The sequence below is a fragment of the Hoplias malabaricus genome, chromosome 8 (genome assembly GCF_029633855.1).
Source record: "Hoplias malabaricus isolate fHopMal1 chromosome 8, fHopMal1.hap1, whole genome shotgun sequence".
Classification (NCBI taxonomy): Eukaryota; Metazoa; Chordata; class Actinopteri; order Characiformes; family Erythrinidae; genus Hoplias; species Hoplias malabaricus.
In genome coordinates this window covers 21,031,212-21,046,869 of record NC_089807.1, presented here as the reverse complement: position 1 = coordinate 21,046,869, position 15,658 = coordinate 21,031,212, and the positions used below count along the sequence as shown (strand labels likewise).

Sequence of the window (15,658 nt, the reverse complement as noted above, 5' to 3'; positions counted from 1 at the left end):
CAGTCCTGGAGCAGTCTGCTGGAATCAACACCAAACCTGGAGAAGCCCAACGGCTCAGCGGTCTCACCTTTGGCTGCTTCCAAGTCAGAGGGAAGAGCCTCCAGGTGCTCACAAGTCCAGTGCCAGCTCAGAGGAGTGACAGTAGCGTGTGTACACAAAACACAAACTTGGATTTTAGGAGACCTTCCTCCGGTCAGTACACAATGCACTGTGTCAACGGCATCATTTTAAGTTGAAAGGAAATCCAAACTGTTTAGGGACCTGGAGGTTGTGGGTTCTATTCCCGCTCCAGGTGACTGTCTGTGAGGAGTTGGTGTGTTCTCCCCGTGGGTTTCCTCCGGGTGCTCCGGTTTCCTCCCACAGTCCAAAAACACACGTTGGTAGGTGAATTGGCGACTCCAAAGTGTCCGTATGTGTGTCAGGTGTGACTGAATGTGTGACTGTGTGTGTTGCCCTGTGAAGGACTGGCGCCCCCTCCAGGGTGTATTCCCGCCTTGCGCCGAATGATTCCAGGTAGGCTCTGGACCCACCGCAACCCTGAACTGGATAAGCGGTTACAGATAATGAATGAATGAATGAATATAAATGTCTTGACTTTTAAATACAAGAATCCATGTTTATTCTCAGGGTACATTTTTAACAATTATTCTGAAATCATCTATGATATGTTAATCTTTTAAAACCATGTTTATAATCATCCTGCAAATTGTATTAGATTTCTTTTTGATTATACCTCAGATATATTATTGAATCATATTAATTGGATAAATATTATCTTGAATACAAATTTCAGTATAGGTTCTTCTTCAAAGTACATAACTGCTGTCCACAGAAAAAGTACAAACTGCTATTTTGAGCAATATGCATACACCTCATTCAGCTATGATTAGTGGAGTAAGCTTGTTTTCTCTGTTCTCCAAGATGGTGGTATCAAGCACACTCCAGAGACTGAGAACAGGAGTGAGAGTTGTAGAATGGAGATGGAAGACATAAGAGAGTGTGCAACAGTGAGTGATGCCCTATCTCGTGGTGTGTCCCCTGCCCTGTCCAGCACTGCCTCTGAGGGTGACACAGGGGAATGTGCTGGTCTGGAGCTCAGCCGTCCAACCAGCGAAGCCTACCTAACGGCCTCCGATGACAGCAGCTCACTTTTTGATGATGACATGCAGAGAGCAGAACGTCCAGCCCTCTGCCTCCCAGGACTGGACACTCCAGCCAAGATCAAAACCTCTGAAAAGGCTGACCTTGAGGACATCTGTTCAGAAGAGTTAAACAAGCGCTTCCAGTTACAGTGTCTTAATTCTTCATCCTCCTTCAGCGAAGCGAACACCCCCAGCTCCATCCTGATCCCTGCACTCACCCCAAAACGGCCCACACCCTCACAAGACACCCAGGACACTCCAGCTTCCCCCAAACAGCCACGTCTGCGGACCCCTAACACCTTTAGTGTTGGCATGGCCCTTGCCAAAAAGCACCTAAGTCAGCCTCAGCTGACCAATGAAGCAGTTCATGGAAGAGGGCGCAATGCTATCAGCATGGTCCGCCCCCTTAAACCCCAAGAAACGGACCTGGACTTGGACCAGGGACGGGAGATGGAGACCAGTGAGGGATCACCTGCCCCAGCGAAAGAGCAAAACATCACTGATGTTTCTACTGTTATGCCAGGAAACAAGCCCCCAACACCTCCACTGCACAGGTTTCCTTCTTGGGTGTGTATATCTTTTAAAGTGATAAGTTATTAAAGAATCTGGCTTATAAAATAGTTTAAAACGTACACTGCTTGATTAATGCATGCAAGTGGTATAGTGAAAAGCATAGAAAACCGCAGACAATAGTTTGTTTCCAAGTGTGGACAAGAATATGACATCAATTAGTTCTTGGAGTCCCTGGATGAGACTCCTAACACTGCATTATCTTAGCACTGTAACATTACAGAAATTATGTATTCTTTTTATTAATTTGTAAAATGACCATGTATTCCAGTATTTGGCTTGGACTTTGCCAATAATACGTACACTTTTAGTCTCAAAATTAAATTGAATATTCAATATTCCCACATTCCTGAATTTGCAATCCAGTCAACTAGTGCTGCCTTTTCATTTATACATAGCTTCAAATGCTTTGAATCTCGTTATTTAATTTAAAATGCATTTCCCCCACTGGATTAAAATTGTAATGTTCTTATGCAGTAATGAAAATCTCTTTTTAATTTCAAATGCAGGGTTTCCCTCAGTGCTTTAAAGTTAGGGCGGCTGTCCAGTGACCCGTGATTAATCAATCCATTGTAGAAAGCACTCAATTATAAGAGATCCTTCAAAGTTTCATAGTACATTCTGTGAGTCGTTTAATGCGTTATTCCTCAATTTTCAGTCACAAACACGAAGTATAATCCAAAATATATGGCGGGCTGTGTGTCGTCTCTGAGTTCTCCCACAGCTGTGTGACACGTGGTCAGAGCAAGTGCTTGTAAACAATGTTTTGAATCATTCATTTATATTTGCACTCGTTTCGTGAATCAATTAACTCAATGAGTCGACGCTAGTTCTTCACAGGAGTCATCAGATAAGCACATCCACTTATCAGTGTTTGGCTGAATTAAACCCACGACACCTCTGGAAGACTCAGTAGTGATCCAGTGACTCAATAGACTTAATAGACCCAGCCCCCTCCAACCTAGTTTTATAGCCCTCTTAATCATACCTCTGGTCTCCCAGGTGGCTAAAGCTGTACCATTCCCCACTGGTACTTTTAATGCATGCTCAGTGCCACCAGTTCCATGTGGATAACTACCTGCACAATTGCAAATGGCAAATCCATACTGGCCTCAGCAGTGTTGATGGAGTTTTTAAACCCCTCAGGTTCACTGTTGGACTGAGAATAGTCCACTAAAAAATACACTACCCAAGTAACACCAGAGAGCAATAGATGAACTACCAAAGAAGGGGGTAGTAGTAGCGTCATGTTCGTTAACTGTTCAGTAAACGAAACACTGAGCCTGATATTGAAAGCTTGGTTGGTTTGTTCTAGCTTTGTATGCTCTCAGTAATTTCTTCTTCATTGTTAAATAATGCTTTCTTCTCAGGAGAGCAGAATATATGCTGTGGCCAAATCTGGGATTCGATTGTCTGAAACATCTTGTGCACACATAGTGAATAAAGGTAAGATGAATGATCTTCATTTTGAACATGGCACTATCATTTTGTTCTGTTTAGTGCGACGGAGTTTTAGGGCCACAGCCCTTAAAAAAAAAAAAAAAAAGATTCTGAAAATATTCTGAGAATAGAAAAAATCTCAATCTAAGGAAAAATCTCGGAATAATTCTGAGAATATTCTTCTCGGAAAATTTTCCTCAAAATTATTCCGAGATTTTTTCTCAGAATTATTCCGAGAATATTCTCAAAATTCTGACTTTAATCTTGGAATCTTTCCTTTCTAACACCGTGGCCCTAAAACTCCGTCGTAGTTTACGCTGTGCTTTTCATTATTGAATGGGAAAGTGCACTTACAATACACCTATCATTAATTACATTTTATAATTACTGGCCAGATTCCAGGTAGGCTCTGGACCCCCCGCGACCCTAAATTGGATAAGCGGTTACAGATAATGGATGGATGGATGGAATTACTGGCCAGTTTTCAATGTTGTCTTTGTATGTCTGTGTGTGCATATTTGTGTGGGTGTTTTTGTGTTCATTTGAGTCCTGTACTCTTTATCCAGATTTTTCCCACCCATCCTCATACCCCACCTTCATGCTGTACACGTCTCTCATCTACAGGAACATCAGCACTCCTGTCTATACCACTGTTAAAGGGGTAGGGGTTTTAATACTGAAGTCCTTTAGTAAAAGATTCTTAAAAATGTGAAATTGATGCTTTAATGTTGTTGTTCCTCCTGCAGAGGGCGACATTGCAGAGCAGTAGTCAATTATCTGAGGGGTCTTCCAGCTCAGAAGAGGACGAGAGCTCAGAGGAGTGTCTCTCTAACTCTGCAGAAGAGGAAAATGGCTCATACACCTCTGGTTCCATTTCTGGCAAAAACAGCCATGACAGTCCCCGCTCCCTCAAAAGAGGTACGTGCTCCTACACAAACTGTAAATTGAAAGGCCCAGCCAAAATAAAAATATATCGTTAATGATACTAATAAAATAAGATACAATTTTATTGATACTGGGAGAAATTTCCGCATTGCAGTACCAGACAATTTGCACATGAATATATATAAAATACTCCAAAATGTAAGTGAGGATTTTCAAAGCTGTATCATAAATACAGCTAATAAAACATAAATATCTTAATATCTAAGATATTATACTATCTAATTTATTTCTCAATAAGTTGTTTGTTTTTGAAAAATTAAGCTAACACAATGGTACATATATCTGTCTCCTCAGCTGTGTCACTGTCATCTATGGCATCTGAGAGTGACTATGCCATTCCCCCAGATGCCTACTTGACTGATGCAGAGTGCTCTGAGCCTGAGAACAAACTGCAAAAGACCTGCTCCTCCAGCAGTGACGGTGGCAGGAGTGTACGAAACAAACACACACACAAACATATACACATACAGATACTCCAGCCATTTACCCACTGTTTACTAAGAAACAATTTTGTGATGTGATGACCCAGGAACCAATGGAAAAGTCTGGCTACCTCCTAAAGATGGTGAAGATATGGAAGAAGACCTGGAAGCGCCGCTGGTTTATCCTGAAAGATGGAGAATTACTCTATTATAAGTCACCGGTCAGTCCCTTGTGTTCATGTGGTGTAAATGAACATGTTACACTATATGTCAAAAAGGTTGTGTTGAAACTCCATTTATAATGTGCAATTATGTAATGTGCAATGGTATAAAACAGTCCAGAAATCTTCTGTGGAGCCATGGTATTCTATTCTGAAGCTCTCTCCAGAACTCTCTAAAGAAGAGAGAGTTTGTGATCTAGAACTGAAAATCCAACACCTTTATGTGACCTGAATGCCATCAAATCCTAACTTAGATGTTCCAGGAAGACTTTAGACTTTAGAGTGGAAAGTGTCACTGCAGCAAAGAGGGACAAACGTCCTAAATATACTTCTATTTACAACAGAAAAATTTGGATGAGCAGACCCACAAATGTCTACATATACTGTAACTATTAAATTTTAAAGAAATCTGGATGCAGGGGTTTATGGGTTGTGGCTTTTTTTATAGAGTGATGTCATCAGAAAACCTCAAGGCCAGATTGAGCTCAGTGCTTCCAGCACCATTGCTCGTGGGGATGGCAAACAAGAGCTTCAGGTACTGTTTTTCGAAAATGTGTCTGAGAGACTGTGTTTTTTTTTTTTTTTTTTTTTTTTTTGTGTGTGTGTGTGTGTGTGTGTCTGAGTATGTGTGTATTGATTTTCTTCAGGTAGTCACAGGAAAGCGAGTGTATAATCTGAAGGCAGATTCTCCTAACCTGCTAGAAGAGTGGCTGAGGGTGCTGCAGTGTGTTCTGAGGGTCAAAGCAGCCAGTCCATTGTTTACCCAGCCAGACATGCGTCCAGCCATGAGGGGACACTTGCTGAAGGTTCTGCAACTCCAACTATTCAGTGTTTCCTGCTTTAGTCTGTTTCATATTTCACCAAAACTAATTTAACTGTCACAGTGCAATATGTAATGTAAGTGCGCTTAAGAGCTCAATCAGATGAACCTTGTAGCCCTTTTTATACACAGACATAAGCAGTTTGATATTTCCTTATAAATTCATATTTTATGATCATATCTGTTCAGGTAAAACATGGCTATTCTAAGCGGGTGTGGTGTGCACTTATTGGGAAGACACTCTACTATTTCAGAAGTAAAGAGGATAAGGTAAATTCCGCCCTCTAGTGCCATACCACCATCACTTTACTCTGGAATTTGTGTACATATTAATGCATGCTGTATTCTCTCTCCTCAGTTTCCTCTGGGTCAGATCAGGCTGTTGGATGCATGTGTGGAAGAAGTGGAGCACTCATGTGATTCAGATGGGAACAATAAGAGGGAGCAGAGTGAGCTTCCTACTTTCCCCACCATTGCCATCCAGCCACTAAACCAGCCCCCTACTTACCTGCATATAGATGCCCAGCATGAGAAGGTAAATGCAGAGCAGTATTCTGTTATTCTGGTTATGATACAGTAAGAACTTTTTATTTGGCCGCCCTACAAACATATATACTCCTGTTTAGCCAGCTAGTGTGGTCAGTAATGTATCCGTGTTTAAACCAATACATTGTAGTGAGCAGAAAGAAATGTAGTATTTTACATTAGTGGCAATGTATTCTCAGTGTCATAAATATAGCCATGTTTTTTTATTTGGTGATGTCTAGTGATAATGGTTAAAATGATGATAATAGTGTAATATAATGATAAATATGATAAAAAAAATGCATGCACATACAACATGGATGATTTAAGAAAAGATTTCAAAACAAAACCAAATAATAAAATGTAAAACACTGTATGAGGCAACAAGCAGAAATGTTTTAATCATGACATATAACACATTTTGGTGATGAAGGACATTTAAAGTCATAAAATAATTAGGACATCCTGTTTCTATCATTTTTACATTTTAACACGTAAACATGCAGATGTTTTGAACAAAAGGGTGGAATTAATTTCTACTACTGTGGTTTCTACTTAAAGTTTACTTCATTAACTGGATCTGTCATTTGTAGGCAGCATGGCTGTATCACCTTTCTGTGGCAGCAGGGGCACGTATTGGACAAGTGGGGACTGAGTTTGAGCAGCTGGTTGGCAAACTTCTCAGTGTAGAAGGTGATCCAAGTAAGCCTCATTTACTCAGTACTCCTGTAATACACTGTTACACATCATGGGGCAAAACGGTTGAAGTCATGTCTGAGAGCAGTGATCTTCTAACTAGTTGTCAAGGGTCCTAGACATTCAGAATCTAAAACACACAGGGCTTAAATATGTACCATCTAAGGGACTCTTAGAATCAGTGTGAGAACAACTTTTGGTTTTAATTTGGTTTTTTATATATATATATTTAGGAAACGGGATTAATAGGTATTTTTTTTCTTGGTTACTCTAATAACAGCCTCTACATTTCTGGGAAGAATTAACCTTAGATGATTGTATTTAAAGACATTCAGCTATGAAAAGAACTTGATACAAAACTTGATGGGCCTCCTGAGAACGCAGTGTTACTGCTCCATAGTCTACTCCTTCTTGCTGGCACTTGGCATTGGGTATGGTGACCTTGCGTTGGTGTGTGTTCCAGACCATCACAATAAAATAGCTGAATGCATGTGGCCACAATGGGTGCACCTTAAAGAGTTTCCAAATTTCAAATAATTTATGTCAGACAATCAATGGCTTCATGCATTTGTGGTCTTTTCTCATAGATTTCCCTAAAATCTGAATTTCACCAAGCACAGAAAAAAGAAAATGAGGTTGTGTTAATATGGCTTGCTTAAGTTCTGCTTCCTCTGTGCAGGCTCACAGGTGTGGAGGCATCCATTGCTGTGCTTCAGTAAGGAAGCCCTAACTTCCCCCCTCAGCACTCTGCCTTCACAAGCCCTACAGACTGAAGCCATCAAGCTTTTTAAGGTCTAAATATCTTTTTAGAAATATCTTCATTATTTATTAACTGAAATGTGAAAATTATTGTTTAATATGAAGTGGTACACTGTAGAGAAATGATGATTTAAAACCCAGGGGTACAATTGATAGCCATTTTATTTACTATCCATCAACATGCATGTGACTTGGACCTGGAGGTTGTGGGTTCAAGTCCCGCTCCGGGTGACTGTCTGTGAGGAGTTTGGTGTGTTCTCCCTGTGTCTGCGTGGGTTTCCTCCAGGTGACTGTCTGTGAGGAGTGTGGTGTGTTCTCCCTGTGTCTGCGTGGGTTTCCTCCAGGTGACTGTCTGTGAGGAGTGTGGTGTGTTCTCCCTGTGTCTGCGTGGGTTTCCTCCAGGTGACTGTCTGTGAGGAGTGTGGTGTGTTCTCCCTGTGCCTGCCTGGGTTTCCTCCAGGGGACTGTCTGTGAGGAGTGTGGTGTGTTCTCCCTGTGTCTGCGTGGGTTTCCTCCAGGTGACTGTCTGTGAGGAGTGTGGTGTGTTCTCCCTGTGTCTGCGTGGGTTTCCTCCGGGTGACTGTCTGTGAGGAGTGTGGTGTGTTCCCCCTGTGTCCGTGTGGGTTTCCTCCAGGTGACTGTCTGTGAGGAGTGTGGTGTGTTCTCCCTGTGTCTGCGTGGGTTTCCTCCGGGTGACTGTCTGTGAGGAGTGTGGTGTGTTCTCCCTGTGTCTGCGTGGGTTTCCTCCGGGTGACTGTCTGTGAGGAGTGTGGTGTGTTCTCCCTGTGTCTGCGTGGGTTTCCTCCGGGTGACTGTCTGTGAGGAGTGTGGTGTGTTCTCCCTGTGTCTGCGTGGGTTTCCTCCGGGTGACTGTCTGTGAGGAGTGTGGTGTGTTCTCCTTGTGTCTGCGTGGGTTTCTTCCGGGTGACTGTCTGTGAGGAGTGTGGTGTGTTCATCTGTGTCTGCGTGGGTTTCCTCCGGGTGACTGTCTGTGAGGAGTGTGGTGTTTTCTCCCTGTGTCTGCGTGGGTTTCCCCCGTGTGAGTGTCTGTGAGGAGTGTGGTGTGTTCTCCCTGTGCCTGCATGGGTTTCCTCCGGGTGACTGTCTGCGTGGGTTTCCTCCAGGTGCTCCGGTTTCCTCCCACAGTCCAAAAACACACATTAGTAGGTGGATTGGCAACTCAAAAGTGCCCGTAGGTGTGAGTGTGTGATTAATTGTGTAAATATGTGTTGTCCTTGGGCCCAGTGGTTTTGGGTGGGCTCTGGATCCACCGTGACCCTGAATTGGATAAGCGGTTTCAGACAATGAATGAATGAATGAATGAGTGAAGTATGTAATGCTGGTAATTTTATAGAACAGTGGAACTGGAATTAAATCTCAGTACATTAATAAGTTTTGGAAATACAGGGTTTTGTTTCAATGATGCCTCTCTTCCTCAGACATGCCAGCTCTTCATAAACGTAGCCATAGACACTCCAGCTATAGACTACCATGTGACACTGGCCCAGTGTGCTTTACAGGTGTGTCTTACACACCCTGAGCTGCAGAACGAGATCTACTGTCAACTCATCAAACAAACACGCAAACAGCCTCTAGAACAGGCAGGCCCACTACAGGTGAGAGACATATATAAACCAAACATTTAGGGCTTTAATATAGTGATCAGTTGGTTTGCTGTCTTGGGCCAAGTTTGGACCAAAAATCATGGGCCAAACCGTGTCCAGATTTCAACATATATCCATGGGCTAAATAAAGGCCATTATGGTGTGGTGTAAGTTCATACCGCACAGTGTCTGGAGTTTGGTGGGTGGGTAATTGTATTCAGTCCTACTATCTTGCTATACTATCTTGAAAAAATACTATCTTGCTACAGGTTTTAACTCCTGATACATGCATGAGGTTTATAAAAAAAAATACAATCTCACTTAATGTGAGAAGTGCTGTAGAAAACTGCCCAGGGCTAGCATTAATTTACATTAGCAATACGAGAAATCACTTGTAGACATATTCATCCCTTTGGTTACTCATGGGAAACTCAAGTGAGATCACAGTGGGAGGGAACAAGTGAGTTGTTTTCCAATATGAAACTGTGGGCGGGGTTAATGTTGAGTGCCTCCACAAGGGGGAGTGTTGGGCAGTGTTGGGCACTGTTTTCTAGTGTATGTTTGTCATTGCAGGGTTGGCAGCTCCTGGCATTGTGTGTAGGGCTCTTCTTGCCCCAGCACCCTATTCTCTGGCTTCTACAAGTCCACCTTAAGAAGCATGCAGATTCGAGGTGATTCTGTACTCCCCGACACACAGACACACATTCACTATTCTCTTCGTTAGTAATACTTAACAAGTACTCCCCTCATGGTCCAACCATATTTGTCCAACATACACACACACATACTCACACAACATTTCTTCTGACTGAGAGTTTCTGATACAGTAACAGCCTCTACTCTTCCAGAATATGATATGTTGCTGTAAAGATTTGATTTCATTCAAGCACAAGAGCATAAGTGAGATCATTACTCATGATGTTACTGATGTTGTATGATTAGTTCTGGATCAAACCACTCCAACTTATCCTAGAGATATTGAATGGAGTGCATAGAACACAGGTATCGGGGTATTGTACCCTTCTTACTGGCACATTGTTTTAAGGCTCCACAGCATGCCATTTATTGCCAGTGCTTTTTAAATACAACATAGTTTGATTAAAATAGGGTGAGGTTTACAGATCTGCTGCATAAATTTATAAGAAAAGTATATACCGTTCTGCCATATACACTTCCATGTTTCTACACTTACCGTTCATACTCTCAGCTCTGTGACCATACACAGTCACTTTTTTATTTCTGCTATTACAGACTGTAGTCCATCTGTTGCTCTGCACACTTTATTTGCCTCCTTTCACCCTGTTCGTCAATGGTCAGAACCACCAGAGAGCTGGTACAATTTGTGTGTTCATTTCAGTGTTGTAATTACACTGATGTGGTGGTTGTGTGTTAGTGTATATTGTGTTGGTACAAGTGGATCAGATACAGCAGTGCTGCTGGAGTTTTTAAACACTGTATCCACTCACTGTTAACTCTGTCAGACACCTATGCTGTAAGTCCACTTTGTAGACAGTTTTTAGTCGGTGGAGAATAGTCAGACCTGCAGTGACACTGAGGTACTCCAGCAGCACTTCTATGTCTAAACCTCTTGTACAAGCACCACATGTTATGTTAGTGTCACTGCAACACTAAGAATGGTCCAACACCCAAATCATACCTGCTTTGTGGTTGTCTTGTTGGGGTCTTGAGCATAGGAAAAATGGTCAAAGGAGGCAAAGAAAGTATACAGAGCAACAGTTGGACTACAGTTTGTAATGGCAGAACTAATAAAGCCTGTAATTGTAGACTGGAAAATGAGGATATGTTGAATGTTATCTCATTAAATAAATTGATAGATCATACTGTACCTTTCTATCTATAGGACAGAGGTGGGGAAGTACGCCATTTACTGCCAACGCTCAGTGGAGAGAACTCAACAGAAGGGTGATCGTCAGGCTAGACCCTCTCGCATGGAGATTCTGTCCATCTTACTGAGGAATCCCTACCACCACTCATTGCCCTTCAGTCTGCCTGTCCACTTCCTCAACAACACATACCAGGTTTAATGAAAACAGATATAATATGAAGGGCACAGTCAAAAAGATATATCTGTATGAAAGTATGTTTCGTTGGCAGGTTGTTGGTTTTGATGCATCCACCACGGTGGATGAATTCCAGTGCCGTCTGAATCAGGACACTGGCATGAGAAAAACAGGCTACTCTGGCTTTAGTCTCTACTCAGATGACCCTGCTGGCCAAAACTTGGAACACTACCTACAGGGCAGTCTGAAGGTCAGACACTTATCCACACACATGTACTTGAGAGACACCTCTTTTTGTAGATAATTCAGCCAGTTTAAATTGCACATGTTGTGGACACAGACAATCAGTTATGCAAGCTTTTACGGTCATCTTGGAAAAACATAAAATGTTATAGGACATTCTGGATCAGCTGTATATGAGTCTAAGATCAAGATGCTCAATGCCAAGCATTGGCTAGAAGGTCATAAAGCCCACCAACATTTGGTTGTAAAGCAACAGAACTTCTCTGGAGTGAAAGAGCTCCATCCAGTAACTTTTAGGATGAGTTGGAGTGGTGTCTGTAATCCAGAACTAATTCTCCAATATCAGTACCTGACCTGATGTTATTATGGCTAAATACAAATAAATACTCATAGAAATATTTCAGTATCTAATGGAAAGTCCACCCAGAATAGTAGAAGTGGTTACTGATAATATCATTAATTAATGCCATTTAATTTGTTTAAATAATTAGATTTATTAATACCTATTAAGGTTACATACCACATCCTTGTATCCTTTGTATACTGTATGTATATGCTGTTTTTAACTGCTTAGCCAATTCAGGGTCATGGTGGGTCCAGTGCCTACCCGGAATCACTGGGCTCAAGGTGGGAACACACCCTGGAGGGGGCACCAGTCCTTCACAGGGCGACACACATTCACTCACACGCACAACTATGGACACCTTGGAGTCGCCAATCCACCATTTTTTTGGATCATGGGATGAAACCGGAGCACCTGGAGGAAAACCATGTGGACATAGGGAGAACACACCACACTCCTCACAGACAGTCACCCGGAGCGGGACTTGAACCCACAACTCTATGATTCCCCACGCCCCGCCCCTGATTCCCCGCCCATGACTGTTTAGTGTAGCTGGGTTTTTGCTCTGTGAGTGAAAACTCTTGATTCTGGAGATTTAAAAAAAATTATCTGCCTGTTCTAGCCACTTCATTATCTCAGTTTATAACAAAATAAATGTGCACTCTAACTTTAGAAGAAGGAGGAATGAATTACCTGTTGCCTAATTCACTGTGGACACATGCATCACAGTGAAATATGTGACTCAAACCTGAATATAACCAGTGACCTGATCATATCATATGGTAATTTACAAAGGGGCGCAGCAGGTTGTGTCGCAGTCACACAGCCCCAGGGACCTGGAGATTGTGGGTTCAAGTCCCGCTCCGGGTGACTGTCTGTGAGGAGTTTGGTGTGTTCTCCCTGTGTCTGCGTGGGTTTCCTCCGGGTGACTGTCTGTGAGGAGTTTGGTGTGTTCTCTCTGTGTCTGCGTGGGTTTCTTCCGGGTGACTGTCTGTGAGGAGTGTGGTGTGTTCTCTCTGTGTCCAGGTGGGTTTCCTCCGGGTGACTGTCTGTGAGGAGTGTGGTGTGTTCTCCCTGTGTCTGCATGGGTTTCCTCTGGGTGACTGTCTGTGAGGAGTGTGGTGTGTTCTCCCTGTGTCCGCATGGGTTTCCTCTGGGTGACTGTCTGTGAGGAGTGTGGTGTGTTCTCCCTGTGTCTGCATGGGTTTCCTCCGGGTGACTGTCTGTGAGGAGTGTGGTTTGTTCTCTCTGTGTCTGCATAGGTTTCCTGAACTGGATAAGTGGTTACAGACAATGGGTGAATGAATTAATTAATGAATCCCTCAATTTTTTGTTCCCTCAAAAAAAAACAACAACATGTGGGCCTTTCTGCAGATTTGTGACATCATATCTAAATGGGAGCAGGCCTGTAAAGAGCTCCACACTGGCAAATCTGAGAACACAAGGACTGTGAAACTTACCTACAAGAACAGGCAAGGAGGATTCTGCCTTTAGAACATCAACCTAATAAGAGACTACTATTATTATAAGTAATAACTCCCCCTCCCTTGTTCTCTCTCTGTCTCCTCCCCTCTTTCCAGGTTGTACTTCTCACAGCTACTGAGAGGAGAAACTGAAAGAGAGCGTCTGCTTTTGGCCTATCAAACAAATGAGGAGATAGCTGCAGGTCATTTCCCTGTAAACAAAGAACTGGCCTTAGAAATGTCTGCCCTTCTTGCTCAGGTTTGTGTGTGTTTGTGTGTGTGTGTGTGTGTGTGTGTGTTTTCCAGATTCAACATGAGCATATCAATGCTATTCCAACTGTGGCTTGATTTATCTCTTATCCAAAAAATTTAAAAAGGCTATATACACATTGTAACTTTCAGGTTAGATGCAACCTTTTGCTGTTTATAACTAACTTAAATATGAGATTCAGTTTTAACCTAAGTGCATGTCTCCCATGGTCTTGTTCAATATATTCTCTATACCTTCACAGGTAGAATTTGGAGACTTTGATCAGCCATTCTCTAATACCACAGGGTCTGGACAGGCTAAGTCAAAGCAGACTCTCAAACAGGTTTTAGAGCGCTTTTACCCCAAGCACTACAGACGAGCCTGCTCAGAGGAACAGTTGAGGTAAACCTATTCAGATAGAAAAGTGCTTGGAGAACTTCCAAAAACTGTCACAGTCAAGTCACCTCTAAATGAGCTGTCAGACGGTTTTTGATTCTCCATCACATTGTGGAACAGATAATATACTGTTGTCTCGCTGTGTCAGAGCTTCTGTATTAAACCAATTTTAAACATGGGAACATACATGGGGGACCCACTCTATGGAATATAAATTGGTTCATTCAGGGAATACAGAGCGCTTTGATTCATTTCATGTCACACATCATAGAAAATATAATAATAATCACTTTCATAAATATTGTTGGACCCCTTTTGTGGCTTCTTTAAAGGGAAGATCTACAATAAATGGGAAATGCTGTTCTCCCTGGTTTGTTTGCATTCAGAAGCTCAGCGTCTTTTAAGGTGAATCAGTGGGTTTGAGGAGAACATATGGAGTTAAATCAGTGTCATTAGGAAATCCTGATATCATGATTCAGGTCTGGAAATTCAAGGGAAAAACATTCGGGTCTGGAAATTCAGCTTCACGTCTGGACGTCAGGGAAACATCTGGGCTAATAAAGAAGAGCAAACTAACATAGACACCTGGGTTTTGTTTGCAGCTGTTAAACCTGGATGCAATTTGCTTTGTTGATTTACTACTGCTAAAAGGAAAAAAGTAAGGAAGAATGGCAAGCAAAATCGCCACACATTCTGAATGTTCACTCAGCTTTTATACTTTGTAGCAAATTAAAAAAAAGACATATACAATGTAGTTAAAGTAGAGGTTCATCTTTGCAGAATGGAGCTGGTTAATGGAAGACCTGATGTAACAGCTATCTCTCCTTTTCTTTACTAGAAATAAATCCTAAATCAATGGGGAAACTGGAATGTACGGTTATCTATACAGTCATCTTTATATATGTCATTAGAAAGGCACCAGACAAATTTAAACCACAGATTTAAATGACAATAGTACAAATCCATATTTGTAGAATGCAGAATCTGAGTTTATTGTTTTTTGAAACATTCTTGACCGTTTTGATTTTGATGCCAGCGTCAAGTTCCAAAACAAAAAAAAATGTGGGACAGGACATGTTTACCACTGTGTTGCATCACCCTTCCTTTTATCAACTCTCTCTAACTGTTTGGAAACTGAGGAGACCAGTCACAGCAGTTTTGAAAATAAATGTTTTGCCAGTACTGCTTGTTACTGGACTTCAACTTAGAGGCTCCATTATAGTGGGGTTTTTTTTGTAATGTAACAGTTGTTTTTGAGTGGGTGAGAGGTCTGGACAAGTTTAGCACCCACACCTTTATTAGGGCGCTATGCTGTTGTAATCTTTGCAGAATATGGATTGGACTTGTCTTGCTGAAATAAGCAAGGTCTTCCAAGGATGGATTGTCCTTCTCCTCTTTAGCCTAAAAAGAATTTGAAATTTTGATTTGTCTGACCACAGGAGGTTTTCATACTTCACTTTACTCCATCTTAAATGAGCTTGGGCCCAGAGAAGGTGGTGGTGTTTCTGAATCCTGTATATGGTTTCATATTTGCATGACAGTTTTGGCATGTATTTCTAGGGTTCACTGACAATGGTTTTACACTCAGTGATTTCCACTCAGTTTCAATATTTCAGATACTGTCTTTGTACTATTTTCAATTAAATATAGAGTTTAAATTATTTGCACATTGCATTTTTATTTACATTTTTCACAGAATCCTAACTTTTCTGAAAGTGGGGTTGTACATTTGTTGTGCATTTTCTATTTTTAAATTATATTTTCTATCCTGGCGCATTGATATCATGCTTGAACTACC

The 15,658-nt window shown here is 41.9% G+C and overlaps 1 protein-coding gene across 1 annotated transcript in view; it reads left to right on the top strand.

Annotated features, from left to right (window-relative positions):
* Window positions 1-15,658, top strand: part of plekhh2 (pleckstrin homology domain containing, family H (with MyTH4 domain) member 2) — a 33,365-nt gene that overhangs the window by 14,118 nt on the left and 3,589 nt on the right. The window contains exons 7-26 of the mRNA XM_066678783.1: window positions 4-192; window positions 922-1,709; window positions 3,083-3,158; window positions 3,719-3,813; window positions 3,899-4,070; window positions 4,392-4,528; window positions 4,627-4,740; window positions 5,189-5,275; window positions 5,388-5,546; window positions 5,750-5,830; window positions 5,919-6,095; window positions 6,679-6,787; window positions 7,461-7,573; window positions 8,980-9,156; window positions 9,718-9,815; window positions 11,006-11,183; window positions 11,260-11,415; window positions 13,126-13,223; window positions 13,332-13,473; window positions 13,727-13,866. Of these exons, the coding sequence (XP_066534880.1) occupies window positions 4-192; window positions 922-1,709; window positions 3,083-3,158; window positions 3,719-3,813; window positions 3,899-4,070; window positions 4,392-4,528; window positions 4,627-4,740; window positions 5,189-5,275; window positions 5,388-5,546; window positions 5,750-5,830; window positions 5,919-6,095; window positions 6,679-6,787; window positions 7,461-7,573; window positions 8,980-9,156; window positions 9,718-9,815; window positions 11,006-11,183; window positions 11,260-11,415; window positions 13,126-13,223; window positions 13,332-13,473; window positions 13,727-13,866 (3,286 nt within the window). The remainder of the gene's footprint in view (window positions 1-3; window positions 193-921; window positions 1,710-3,082; window positions 3,159-3,718; window positions 3,814-3,898; window positions 4,071-4,391; window positions 4,529-4,626; window positions 4,741-5,188; window positions 5,276-5,387; window positions 5,547-5,749; window positions 5,831-5,918; window positions 6,096-6,678; window positions 6,788-7,460; window positions 7,574-8,979; window positions 9,157-9,717; window positions 9,816-11,005; window positions 11,184-11,259; window positions 11,416-13,125; window positions 13,224-13,331; window positions 13,474-13,726; window positions 13,867-15,658) is intronic.